Genomic DNA, 13,106 nt, shown 5'->3' with positions numbered 1-13,106 from the left:
AGTAGCGTTTTGCTGGTTTTGGGAAGTCACACTCGACTTTTGATGTCCCAGTGGAGATTCTTCTTCCGAAGAAAAAGTGATGAGAATAACCCAAAGGGTTGTACCTCTTAATTTCAGGAGGAGTGTCATATAGAATGCTTTTTTTTTTAGTTGTTGTATTTGGTTTTCGGAGATAGATATGTATGTGCAAAATATTGATTGGTGATGGAACTGTGGAGTTTTTAATGCTTTGTCATTCGTCATTGTCTTATTTTTCTATATTTTATTTCCGAATCACTATATTCTAGGTACATAGCACGGCAGGTCGTGGATATTTCGAGTGAAGCCGTAATAATGCTTAAAAAATCACAAGAATATTCAAGATGTGGTCAAACTCTTGGTGAAATTGATAAGGTTTTTGAAACCGTATCAGCACCACAAAAGATGGTTGCATGCGGTCATCATGTTTGGATAGCCCTCCCAAATGGCGCAGAGGTGCGCAATGCACGTACCGCAGAACCTGTACATGGATGGGATATCACTCTATCCAATGAAAAAGGTGACTCCAGTATTTGGTCTATATTGAGCGTGATGACACAAAATAAGGGTTTACAAGTGTGGATGGGTCTATCTAACGGAAGCATTGAAGTATATGACGCCCAATCCTTTCGTCTGGTACAACGACTGGCGAAACACGCTGGTGGTGTTTACTGTCTAGCTGAGTTTGGGGGCTATGTGTACTCAGGCAGTAGTGACTTCAAGGTTGCACAGTGGTATGCAGAGGATGGACGCCTCGTGCGCATGCTTCATGGTCATACCAACTATGTCCGGTGCCTATACGCGGAGGGGAGTGCGGTTGTGAGTGGGTCTGATGACTGCACGGTGCGTGTGTGGGATGTGGGAAGTGGTGAGCAGCAGTTGACGGGCCACTTCCACGGCCGCGCTGGTGTGTCGGCTCTCTGCCGCGTTGGCGTGACGATGTGGTCTGGCGATGATGATGGGCGTGTCATTGCGTGGAAGTTGGGCACGTGCGAAGCGTTGCGGGTCCTGCAGGCACACGGCGGTCGTGTGGCCTCACTGCGAAAGATCGGATCACGTGTTTACTCCGGTGGGGCGGATGGTGTTATTGCCGTATTTGACGCAGATGATGGAAGATTGGTGCAGCAAGTAGAAGGACAGCGTGGTACTCGTATTACGGCTCTTGTTGGGCCATCTGAACTCCAACGATTCTGCATCTGGTCTTGTGGTACCGATGGTATCGTTCGTTGCTGGTATCAAGATGAGTATGTCTCTATGACAGGAGATCAGGAAACGTTTGCTGAGGATTTTTGGTATCGTACTGGCTCTACACCATATCGTGAATTTCGTGAAAGTGTAGTAAAGCAGAGCGATATACTACGTGAAAAACTCACTATGGCAGAGGATCAAAACTCACGTTTGTTGGATTTGGTCAGTTTCTCTAACGCTTCTCTTACTCCAGAGCACATGCAGCGTCGGGAAGCCAAACTGAAGGAAGAAAATCGAGTTGCGAAAGAACGACAAGTAATGGTAGAAAATGAGCTTCAAAAGTCAAAAGAACTCTTACAGAGACGAGAGAGGGAGACAAACACTTTGGTAGAACTTCTTCGTGTTGCCCAGGCTGAATTAAAGACTTTAGATCCCTCTGCGCTACTTGAAATACAGGGAAGTACGACAAACCTGGCTTCTGGTGCTGAGCCAAACATCCCGTTACCATCCCAAGCTGTAGGGGGTACAAGCTTTATAAGCGGTTTGGCACCGCAATCAGGTGTGGGTGCAGGAACGCCACAACTATACTCTGCAGGGACTCAACCACTGGGAACCACTGCAGGTGTGGGTGCAGGAACGCCACAACCATACTCTGCGGGGACTCAACCACTGGGAACCACTGCAGGTGTGGGTGCAGGAACGCCACAACTATACTCTGCAGGGACTCAACCACTGGGAACCACTGCAGGTGTGGGTGCAGGAACGCCACAACCATACTCTGCAGGGACTCAACCACTGGGAACCACTGCAGGTGTGGGTGCAGGAACGCCACAACCATACTCTGCAGGGACTCAACCACTGGGAACCACTGCAGGTGTGGGTGCAGGAACGCCACAACCATACTCTGCAGGGACTCAACCACTGGGAACCACTGCAGGTGTGGGTGCAGGAACGCCACAACCATACTCTGCAGGGACTCAACCACCGGGAACCACTGCAGGTGTGGGTGCAGGAACGCCACAACTATACTCTGCGGGGACTCAACCACTGGGAACCACTGCAGGTGTGGGTGCAGGAACGCCACAACCATACTCTGCAGGGACTCAACCACTGGGAACCACTGCAGGTGTGGGTGCAGGAACGCCACAACTATACTCTGCAGGGACTCAACCACTGGGAACCACTGCAGGTGTGGGTGCAGGAACGCCACAACCATACTCTGCAGGGACTCAACCACCGGGAACCACTGCAGGTGTGGGTGCAGGAACGCCACAACTATACTCTGCAGGGACTCAACCACCGGGAACCACTGCAGGTGTGGGTGCAGGAACGCCACAACTATACTCTGCAGGGACTCAACCACCGGGAACCACTGCAGGTGTGGGTGCAGGAACGCCACAACCATACTCTGCGGGGACGTCAGCGCAGACGGGAAATGTGATCTTAGACGTGCTGGCACGCAACGCCGCTGCGGGAAGTGTTGGTTTGGGTGGATTAGTCGAGTGGACAAATAAGAATGTAGGACACTACATTGAGCGTCGCTATTACGGCGCTGAACCTAGTCTTCGAGCCCCTGCACTTGAAAAACGGAGACTACGGCCAAGACGACTTCCAGAAGTCAAGATAGAACCACGTAAAGTGAAGAAAGAAGGTGGGAAGACACTGTAGTCTTTCATTATAAAATATTTTTTCTTTATTATTATTGGTTTCATAGAGAACAAATAGAATCCTGGTTTTATGCCTTTATTTCTTCTTTTTTCTTACATATTCACTTGTTGCTGTCATGTATTTTTGCTGTGTATTTAAACATTTTGCATGTCTTTGGCACATTAAAATATTAGTGTTTCCTTTGCTTTTCTTTGTTTGACAGAAGCAGGAGCTTCTGAGGTTGAGCATATTAGGAATTGTGATAATAAAGGGTTTTTTTTTTCTTTGCTAATGGCATCGGTAACACCGCCTCCACTAGCTACAGTTCCTCCACCTCCACCTGCAAATGTACCGAAACAAGCAGGAAGCTCACAAGTGACAACATGCAGCAGTTATCAGCCACCACTTTCATCGCTTCCTCCTCCACCCCCATTAGCTGCAGTTCCTTCTCCGCCGCCTGCAAATGTACCGAAACCAGCAGAAACCTCTCAAATGTTAAGTAGTAGCAGTTATCAACCACCACTTCCATCAGTTCCTCTGTCGGCTATTGAAGTAGTCTCACCAAAAGATTCTGCATCAAGATCGATTCCTATAGGATCAAGTCCCCAAACAGCACCCACAGCGGTGATGACAGCTTCATGGATTACGTCTCAACTGCCGTTGGTTGATGTTCTACCAACACATATACCTGTAGTGCCATCTGTAGTGAATTATAATGAGCAGGTACAGCATGTTGTGGTGCCGACTGTCCGTGGAGGGTCTTCTCCGAGCATGAAAAAAAGTTGGGAACGACGTAAAGGAGAGCATCACGCGAGGCCATCTATGCATTCTTTCACGAATCAATACTTGTGGAAACCGTCACCTTCAGCTGAGGTAACTAGAAATGAATCATGGCGTGGCGTGTATTGGGAACATTTAGATGTACACCGGTATATTGCAAGGCGTTACCGTGGTAAACCACCACCCATAGAGTAGATTTTTTTTGTTTTTTAGAGAGTGGCGGACTGAACTTCCATGCTGTTATGACGGATTATGTGGGGAAAGCTAATATGGGGGACACAAACTTGTGTGGAATTCTCTGCAGTATAAGAACCCTCCAGCAAAAGAAAAAGAAAAAAAAAGTTCTGTTTTGTATATATTTGCGTTGATCTCTTTTTATTTCTCTATTTTTCTCCTTTTTGTTTTCATCTTTTCCCTCTCGTTGTTGGCGGTGCGTATTCGCTGTCAGCACGCCAGCCAGCTATCTCCCCACCGCAGGGATTTGCCAGCAGTTAGACTGTACTTGAGTAAAATTTGGCGGTAACGTATACACACATATATATACATAAATTTGTAGCGCTAGTGCAGAGTAACAGGAAAAGAAAAAAAAAGTCTAAAAGAGTAGATATTTTGCACAGGAGAGGGATTTGGTTTTATTATGTTTCGCCGTACATCAGGGAATAAGGCGTTGCACGCTTTTGTTCGGTCTCCCCATTATAGATCTGTTCCTAGTGCAGGACCCAATGGCATTGTTATTAATCGTGATATGCTCATTCATCAGTTTCGTGACTTTTACAAGACTTTGCAGCATTCTTCTTTAGTTGACAAAGTACATTTAATGTCTGAGAGACCTTCTGTGGAGGCACTTCGAGTAGCGGATCAAATGGCTTCCATTGGAGCTACATTTTTAGGAATGCCATTAACAGGAATGGAGCATCGAGCAACAGAGTTTATGGAGTCAATGCGGTATGTACGAGGAGCAGGAGGACCCAGTACACTTGCCTCATATTTGCAAGATACAGAAAATTGCCGATGTCATAGTGGAGATATTGTATGTTTACCTACTGGTATAGCTGTCGGACATGGTCCTCGTACCAATGCAGTGGCTCACGCAACACTAAAAGAATTATTTGAAGTTAAGGATGATCAATTCTCTTTTGATGTCTTTACCTTGGAACAAGAGGGTGATGCGCCACCACTTGGAGATTATTTTGGTTTTGCCGGTAATAATGTTCTCCTAACTTGGAAAGATGAACATGGTCTACTAGCGGTAGACCAGTACCAACAAAAACAACCTCATTCAGAGATGAATATTGTTTATCTTGAACCTGGATGTCATTTCTTATCATTTTACGGTATTGATTTTACAACAGATGTTCTGGTGCAAAAGGGATATGAACGGTCCATGGACAGTATCGCTGCTGCTGGACTAAACCCTATTCCAGTACAATGGTCAGAAATGGATAAACTCGGCATCTCCATGCGTGCAGCTGTACTGCCGCTGAAGTTCTTAAAGGCAAATGTTGGTGGTATGTTGTCAAGGAATAAGTCCCGCGGTGCAAGGTGGCAGACACATCAAATACCGTGAGAAGAGAGGGAGAAATGGTTCAACAATGAATATGATCATGATGGCGAATAAGAATATGATGATGGTAACTGGAAAGGATGCAAACTGTTTGCATCTTTTTTTTCTTTTTCCCTCTTTTTTTTTTCTCGTCACAGAGCAATACAATGTGTGATGCACTGATTAAAAGCGGCCAGCAGCTCTCGCTCAAAAGTTTTTTTTATCTCGTATCTAAGAACACAGATGCGCCCCAGTATTAACATCGTGAAGGAGGTAATAAGTTTCTGTCTGTGTGTGTGTGAGAAAGAGGGAGAGGAAAAAAACAAAAAGAAACGAAAGAAGAGGCTGAAAATGGTGGAAGCTTCAACATTAAAAAAAAAACTTGAGCGACACCAAAAAGTAAGTGTACTTATTTTTCTTCTTTCCTTTACCGTATCACATTTCCATTTTTGCTAGAGAGGTTTTTATTTTTTGTTTGTTTATTTCTTTCTTTTTCTCTCTTTCTTTCTCTTTCTATGTGTGCGTGTGTACGTTACCAATGACTGTATCTTAAGGCGCCGTATTGTGAAGTAGAGTAAATATATATATATATATATATATATATATATATATATTAGATTCTATTACGTCTTCTTTCCTTTTCTTTTTGAAGGGAAGTCGTACGGGAAAAGTTTTGGTTTGTAAACAAATAACTGTGAAAAATAACTTTTTATTACAAGACTATCACCTCCAATAAAATACCACCGGAAGGAAAGGCGGCATAAATTATGCAGAACGATATCAGTGGCTTTAGAGAGCTTCTGTGGTCTCTTTTCAATTCGTACTCATATGTCCCCAGTAATAGAACTGGACGAAAGGGGACTTTCCCTACACGACGTCTAAGTGAAAATGGCTATCGTGCCATTATGTCATCACTCTCAACAATTGACGTATTACGTCGATTTTTCTTTGAAGAAGATGAAATTTCACTTCTCAATGCTCAAAAGCGATTGGAATCAGAGAAGTTTAAAGAGGAAATGTGGGGAGAAGCTCTACATGCGTCTGCATTGCTCTTAGATTGTACAGATACTGTTCTTGATATTGATGGATTAAAAGAAGAAGATAGAGAAGGGAAGGTAAATAATAAGGAAAAAGATAAGGAAGAAATAAATCCGATGTTTGATATAGGTTATGATTATGATGTTATGCAGCCCTCCAGTGATCACAGTACTATTAGTTGGACAGTTTTTAACTCGGTATTACTTTTACGCTTCTCTAGTGCTTTTCACTTTCGTATTGGAGAAGAATTACTGGAAGAGTGCAAAGATTCTTTACAGCCTCTGGTTTGGTTAGTGCCATCTCCACCACAAGGTGAAACTTTGAAACCCATAGATAAAAGTAAGAGTTCCAGTATGGATCATAAGAGGCCGACCACAACATCTATACTATTGTCTCCACTAGAAAATGAGAAGGAGCGGTTAAATCCTCGCAGTAATACATCAAAGTCTTCTGTTCAAGGTCCTAGTGGAAGTTGTTCTATTTCAGTAATACCACCAGCAGCATTAGCAAATTTCAGAACGAGTAGTGGAGGAAGTTTAAATGATGTTGAATGTACAGCTGTTTGCAGTGGGAATGATATTAATCCTGATGTTCAACTCCCCTTGTTTCCCGTATCCAAATCGTTCCCCGCACGTAATCATCGAAATGAAGAAGTGAAAGTAATATCAAAAGATCTTGGAGTTTCAACACTGCTAGCAGGTCCAGGAAGATGTATAAAGAATACGAACAAAATGACAACCAAGGGTTTATGTAATAAGGAAAGAACTTCTTCTGCTTTTTCATCGTTAACATCAACAAAAGCTAAATCACGAAATACAGGAGGGTTAAAGTCTCAAGAGAGTTATACCAGCGGGGAAACAAAGCAGACAAGTGATAATGCACCACTTATAATGAAAGATTCTCTTCTTGCACGTTCCTCACCTCCTCCACGATCAAGACTACGTAAAATGTCTGGTAATGTTATTTCAATTTCAAATATTGAAAAAAGAGTTGCCACTGGAAAAGGTATACCTATCGATATTACAAAGTTACGTCAAAAACTTGCAAAACAAGATGAGGATTGCTTTGAATGGAGTGTTGGAGAATCATTTCATTCCGCCGCATCCCATGATGCACCAGAATCCCCATCGCTTGCAGTGCTTGCAGAGGCTTTTGCAAATATTCCCCGAACAACAACAACACAGAAAGAAACAGAGGCTTATCGTGCACGTTATGATGCTAAAGTAAATGAACGCTACAATGCACACAATCAATCCACATTACATCCATGGAAACCTCTCACAGCCCCTTCTCCACCATCACCATCACCATCACCAAATGTAAAAGAGATGGAATGGGAGAAAAAATGGATTGTAGTCCCTGTTATAGAAGAACAATCAAGAGAAGCATCCATGTGTAAAGTAAAAACTACGGTAGAGGTTATCAAAGATTATCCAAAAAATAGCATCATGAAAAGCACTGAAAAGAGGGAAGAAATAAAACAATCAGAACCACCGACCCACGTGGAAGTGCATAAAAAACAATCAATAGAGTTTGTACAACAACCACGAAAGATAAGAGGACGGCCTTTACCGCCACCGCAGTCACCATCGCGGCGGGCACTCTCTCGTGTGCTGTGTGGACCACGTCCTCCTGTTCAGCCTGTGGTGCCAAGAACGAGAGGCCCACCCACACCGCTTGTACGTTCAAAGGCGGCAGAAGTGATTGGATGACATTAACAGCAAAGGGAAAAAAAAACGATTTTGATGGAATACTTCAATTGAGTGGTATTTTTTTAGTTTTGTTTTTTTTTTTGTCTTTGGGTTGTTCTTTTTTTTTTTACTTTTGTACCACACTTTTTTTTTTTTGTACAGATCAAAAAAAATATCTGTTTTAGGTTGGTTGATATTATCAACCGTAGAACAAGCGGGCCTGAGACGAGTTCGTAATGTGTACCTTTTGTCATTTCCGTTTTTTTGTGTGTGTTTTTTCGTTTTTCGCATGTACTCAGAAAATATGCTTTATTCAAGCTTGATTGCTTTTTATTCACCTATATATATATATATATATATATATATATATATATATATATATATTTGTCTTTTTTTTTTTCTCTCTCTCTCTCTCTCTCTCTGAGAAAGACACTTATATTAGATCGTACTTTTATTCGTGTACTGTATTCATATTGTATCAATAAGGGTGAGCTCAGATTTGCTGTCCCTTTTTTCTTTTCTTCCTTCTTTCTATAATCCTATTAATTTTTTTCCGGTTGTGGGATGAGATGTGGGTTAGAGCGTGTGAATTTGTAACGTATGTATATTGCTTCATATTTTGAATATTATCCTTTATGTCTCTTCTTATTTTTCTTCTTTATATGATTTTCCTTTATTCTGCAGAAAGAATTACTGGAACAATTTTTCCTGTAATTTGGATAAAAAGTGATAATGACTACTTTTTTTAGCGCAAATTCTTTTACCCTGCGATTATCGCGAATGACTACTAATATTATTACTATTGCATCCATTAATAGTAATAATCGTGGCAGTAGTGGGACCTCTATTATGATTAATAGGGTTATATCTTCACAAAGCCGTGGTATTCGTACTGTAATAGCACCTAGACCTGTTGTTACTACACTTATTTATCTCGATAGTTATGGGCGGCCTGTACGTAATAATACAGAGACAGACCTCTCACTTATTCGCACGCGTGATAATAAGTTTTACCTTCAACGCGTACTTGAGGGAGGAGAAGTTATCCGTTGGCGAGCAGCAGGATTAGATCATTTAAAGAATGTTACAAATTTTGAAACATACTCGTTAAATGAAATCGATGAGTATGGTGGTATTATTATTCCTTCTGAAGTCATGCCTACTGCAGGAACTGATCCACCAAGCTTTCATGATGCCGTTTATTATATGAATCGTATGGAAGCCACAAAGAAGTTAACACGTAAAGATCGTCGTCAATGGCATAGACGTCTCTTCTCACACTGGAAAGAAAGTCCAGATAAGTTTTTTAATCACGTTATGGGATTGTATGGAGTACCCTTATTAGTCTTACTCTGGTTAATGGTACGTGGGTTTCATAGCATTAAAAACAACAAACCCTTTTGGGATATCAATGTATACGGTAAAACCGATGAAGATTTTGAGATACAAGATCCATGGCTGCGGCTAAAGCGTTTCTCTGATCGCCATCCTGAACATGAAGGATTAGATTTAACTGTAACAATGATGTCGCCTGGACAATCACGACTCTCAAGTACACGGGCGGAATTACGTGAGACAGACTTTACAGATCCACACTTTCATAGTGAGTTGTGGTGGAAGATAAGACATTTACGGTATTATGGACACTGGCCAAAGGGACTAACCGTTAAAGAAGAAGAATAGTTAAGGTGAATTAAGGCGGAAATGAACATATTATTATTATTATTATTATTATTATTATTATTATTATTATTATTATTATTGTCGTTGTTGTCGTTGTTCTCGTTGTTGTTGTTGTTGTTGTTGCAAATATCGACATTTATGCGATATCCCACACAGAGGGGTAGATAAGAAACATTTAAAGGTTGTTATTACTTTTTATTTTGTATTTCTTTGTTTTTTTTCTCTACTTATGTCTATCGATTTAAATTATATTATTATTATTATTATTATTATTATTATTATTATTATTATTATTATTATTATTATTATTATTATTATTATTATTATCTCGTTGTCACTTAGTCCTTCTCAAGGATGTCTCTCAGTATTGTTCGTCGTATCTTTGGTGATCGCAAATTACCAGAGAATCTCAGCGGTAGTGATTATGAACGTTTCATGCAGGAGAATTTCCCCAAATGGATTCGCGAGTTTGAAGAAGGCGGATTTCTCGAAGCCAACAAACTTCCAGCCATTAAAAGCGAGGATGAATTCCTGCAAAAACTACAGGAACATAAAAATGATCTGATGGTGGTAAAGTTCTGGAAACATGCCTGTATTCCTTGTTTGTCATTTGCGGAAATGTACAAGGAGGCATCAGAGTTGTGTAAGGCGGAGAAGCGCCGTATTGTGTGGTATAGCGTAGACACGAAAGATCTCTCCTCACGAACACTGGTGGAGTATCAATTAGTTAGCGGTACTCCCACGATTCAAACCTTTGGTGGATTGAAGCAAGTAGGGAAGGAGATTCGAGCCACGAATACAGAGGATTTGATGAAGGAGTTAATTGCACGAGAGAAGAAGTTGAGTTCAAGCTGAAAAAAAGAGAAGAGAAGAGAAATAATATAAATTGTGAAAAAAAAAAGAAAGAAAAAAATGGCTTTGAAGCTTTTTTTTTTGGATTCTATCTGTGTTTGCACAGTTGTGTATACCTCACATACATAGATACATACGTACGACAATACAATGCGTATATTATGATGAGAGTAGGAATGTGATTTTGGATGATCTGTTTTCTTTTGATTTTCTCATCATACATCTCTCTTATTAAAGAGAAAGTTTTTGTAAAATGTCATTACATAATTATAAATCATATACAGTGTTGTAAGGGAACGGCTAAGCTCATTTTTATTCTTATTGGAACTTTTACATCCTTTGATCTATCTATCTATCTATCTTTTTTTTTTTTATTCTTTTGGGGGGAAGGAGAAAACATATATACTTCTGTTTTTACAAAAAAAAGAAACTAGTAAAACAATGGAAATGGATAAAGGGGATACGTTAAACACCAAAACCCTCTCAACAGAGAATGCGCAGTTAGGTGGATTTAAGGATAATACTAAAGGCGAAATTAAAAGTATAAATACTCCTTTAATTCCAACTAAAGCAGAACTGCGAGCTGCCAAAATCGGTTATTTTGTTTTTTTTTTTTTTTCGGTGGTGGTGCTATTTTCGCCTATCTTGGTGTTATCTTCACTGCGGTAGGATTAAGTTTAGAACATATTGGAACTCTGGTAGCCTCTATTCCTTTTTTTAGTGTATTTCTACTTCCTGTTATAACATATCTTGTGGATCGTTTTAATTGTTTACGATCTTTTCTTGCTGTGTGTGCTATTGGTACTACAGTTTCTTGTGCTCTCTTTTTATCTACCACGAACTATCCTATTCTCCTTACGTCCTTTATTGGACTTGTGGCTTTTCAGGCACCGCTAAATCCTCTCTTTGATCGACGTGTTCTTTCAATGTTACCAAAAGAAACACAGTTGACCAATGCGGTTTCATGAGGTTTTTCAATTTGTTCTTGGTCATCATCGGCTTCTTCTATTTCTATTTGCCTCATGTCTTATGGGAATGTGATATGCCTGTATGAATAAATTCCTTTTTATTTTTCTTGAAACTCTTGGTGGATCTAAATTTTTAATGGGTCTTTCACTCACTATGACCGTAAGCACAGAGATTCCTATTTTAAAATGTTCAAAAAAACTTATTCAGTGGTTTACAGATCGTCAAATGCTTTCTATTTCAATTTTTATTTGGGCTGGACGAGTACTCGGATACTCATTCCTTCAAAATCCTTGGATGGTATTATTTCTGGAACCACTTCATGGTGTAACTTTTGCCCTTATGTGGTTACCGGGAGTTCATATTGTAAATGATACTTTCCCTCAACACCTTGCCAGTTCTGCTACAGGATTTCAATATATGTTTGTTTCTGGTATTGGACCAATTATAGGAAATATCATCGCAGGTAATTTATACCAAATGTTGAGTCCGGGAATGTTATTTCGTACAGCTTCCATTGGAATGTTGTGCGGTCTTGTACTGTTTCAGTTAATTGATCGTATTTTGAAACGAAGGGAAGCGGTGGCTAAAGATATCGTTATAACAACAGCAGAGATGAATGTGGAATGTCCTCGATGTGAAGTACCAGAGGAAACCCTCCCGATTGCTCTCTAGAATTCCTTGTTTTTTTTTTCGTTTTTTTTTTTTTTTGTTTTTGTTTTTGTTTTGTTTTGTTTTTCGCTTTTTTTTATTATTATCTGGGGTATTGAAGATGTTGCTAATGATGCTGATGATTTGGTTTCTTTATTTTTTCTTTTATAGCGTAAATAACGAGGGATAAGGAAGAAATGCTTTTCACGAAGAAAAAAACATAAAAACTTGGGTAATTAAAATTGCAAAAAGATTTTCCATCGTTTTTTTTTTAATACAATTTCTTTTGCTGAATTTTATTTTCTATTTGACCTCTCCGCTTATCTCCTCTTTTTTTTTCTTTGATATTATTTTTTCTTTGTTAAAAAGGAGATGAATTCACGGCTCACAACAGCAGTCTCATCGTGGGCCGCAGATGAGGCCTATCTTCTTGGTCCAATATCAACAAATGATGAACACTCTACACCCCACACATCTGCACTGTTGAGAGAAGGCAGAGAAGAGAGAAATATAAATAACACGGGGATTGTAGGCGGCTCAGTCGTTGTTTCTTCCGTTAATTCTCATCCTCCCCATTTATCCCCATTTATCTCGGAAGGACAAGGAAGCACAACAAGAGATGGGGAAAATCATAGAAGAAAAATCCTGCAACAGCAAGAACAGCATAATACAAAGGAAAATCTACCATTGATAATTTCAAATGAGCAGAGTAAATTAGAATGTTTGGCTTCTATTGCATATTTGGTAGGCTCACCATTACAACGTTTTCAACCTACGGCGGTAGAACCTGTTCAGCGTTCTCTGGGAATAGTGCGGGAACTTCTACGACGTGGTATGAATCCTGAACAAATTGTTCGTATTATTGAAACCAGAGAAGGTACTGGAGGAAATTAGTGCGGTTAATTAGTCAAGGTTGAAAAGAGTATATGTGTACACACATCTCTTTTTTGGAGGGGGTTTATATAATTTGTCTACGTGTAATGGTGGAAGTATGATAGCAAGAAAGTAATAATAATAATAATAATAATAATAATAATAACGAATATGTT

General features: G+C 40.2%; 9 protein-coding genes across 9 annotated transcripts; all 9 read left to right on the top strand.

Annotated features, from left to right (window-relative positions):
• Window positions 1-333: 333 nt before the first annotated feature.
• Window positions 334-2,874, top strand: LSM04_008304 (WD40 repeat; the record flags this gene model as incomplete). The annotated part of the gene is made up of 1 exon (XM_067334597.1): window positions 334-2,874. The coding sequence occupies one exon, from the start codon at window positions 334-336 to the stop codon at window positions 2,872-2,874; it is 2,541 nt and encodes an 846-aa protein (XP_067186670.1).
• Window positions 2,875-3,144: 270 nt separating this feature from the next.
• Window positions 3,145-3,828, top strand: LSM04_001644 (uncharacterized protein; the record flags this gene model as incomplete). Its single annotated transcript, XM_067334585.1, has 1 exon — window positions 3,145-3,828. One exon carries the CDS (start codon window positions 3,145-3,147, stop codon window positions 3,826-3,828), a length of 684 nt encoding a protein of 227 aa, XP_067186549.1.
• A 442-nt stretch (window positions 3,829-4,270) lies between these two features.
• LSM04_001006 (uncharacterized protein) lies at window positions 4,271-5,200 on the top strand (the record flags this gene model as incomplete). Its single annotated transcript, XM_067334572.1, has 1 exon — window positions 4,271-5,200. One exon carries the CDS (start codon window positions 4,271-4,273, stop codon window positions 5,198-5,200), a length of 930 nt encoding a protein of 309 aa, XP_067186538.1.
• Window positions 5,201-5,943: 743 nt separating this feature from the next.
• Window positions 5,944-7,926, top strand: LSM04_003123 (uncharacterized protein; the record flags this gene model as incomplete). Its single annotated transcript, XM_067334561.1, has 1 exon — window positions 5,944-7,926. One exon carries the CDS (start codon window positions 5,944-5,946, stop codon window positions 7,924-7,926), a length of 1,983 nt encoding a protein of 660 aa, XP_067186580.1.
• Window positions 7,927-8,637: 711 nt separating this feature from the next.
• Window positions 8,638-9,588, top strand: LSM04_005419 (uncharacterized protein; the record flags this gene model as incomplete). Its single annotated transcript, XM_067334550.1, has 1 exon — window positions 8,638-9,588. One exon carries the CDS (start codon window positions 8,638-8,640, stop codon window positions 9,586-9,588), a length of 951 nt encoding a protein of 316 aa, XP_067186618.1.
• Window positions 9,589-9,942: 354 nt separating this feature from the next.
• Window positions 9,943-10,443, top strand: LSM04_004996 (Thioredoxin domain; the record flags this gene model as incomplete). The annotated part of the gene is made up of 1 exon (XM_067334539.1): window positions 9,943-10,443. The coding sequence occupies one exon, from the start codon at window positions 9,943-9,945 to the stop codon at window positions 10,441-10,443; it is 501 nt and encodes a 166-aa protein (XP_067186611.1).
• A 438-nt stretch (window positions 10,444-10,881) lies between these two features.
• LSM04_006295 (uncharacterized protein) lies at window positions 10,882-11,408 on the top strand (the record flags this gene model as incomplete). Its single annotated transcript, XM_067334528.1, has 2 exons — window positions 10,882-11,035; window positions 11,122-11,408. 2 exons carry the CDS (start codon window positions 10,882-10,884, stop codon window positions 11,406-11,408), a joined length of 441 nt encoding a protein of 146 aa, XP_067186634.1.
• An 82-nt stretch (window positions 11,409-11,490) lies between these two features.
• On the top strand, window positions 11,491-12,081 carry LSM04_006099 (Major facilitator superfamily associated domain; the record flags this gene model as incomplete). The annotated part of the gene is made up of 1 exon (XM_067334517.1): window positions 11,491-12,081. The coding sequence occupies one exon, from the start codon at window positions 11,491-11,493 to the stop codon at window positions 12,079-12,081; it is 591 nt and encodes a 196-aa protein (XP_067186627.1).
• A 348-nt stretch (window positions 12,082-12,429) lies between these two features.
• Window positions 12,430-12,951, top strand: LSM04_009042 (uncharacterized protein; the record flags this gene model as incomplete). The annotated part of the gene is made up of 1 exon (XM_067334506.1): window positions 12,430-12,951. One exon carries the CDS (start codon window positions 12,430-12,432, stop codon window positions 12,949-12,951), a length of 522 nt encoding a protein of 173 aa, XP_067186688.1.
• Window positions 12,952-13,106: the final 155 nt, after the last annotated feature.

This window comes from Trypanosoma melophagium, assembly GCF_022059095.1.
Source record: "Trypanosoma melophagium isolate St. Kilda chromosome Unknown ctg7segment0, whole genome shotgun sequence".
In the NCBI taxonomy this organism is placed as follows: domain Eukaryota; phylum Euglenozoa; class Kinetoplastea; order Trypanosomatida; family Trypanosomatidae; genus Trypanosoma; species Trypanosoma melophagium.
This window is presented reverse-complemented; position numbering and strand designations above follow the sequence as displayed.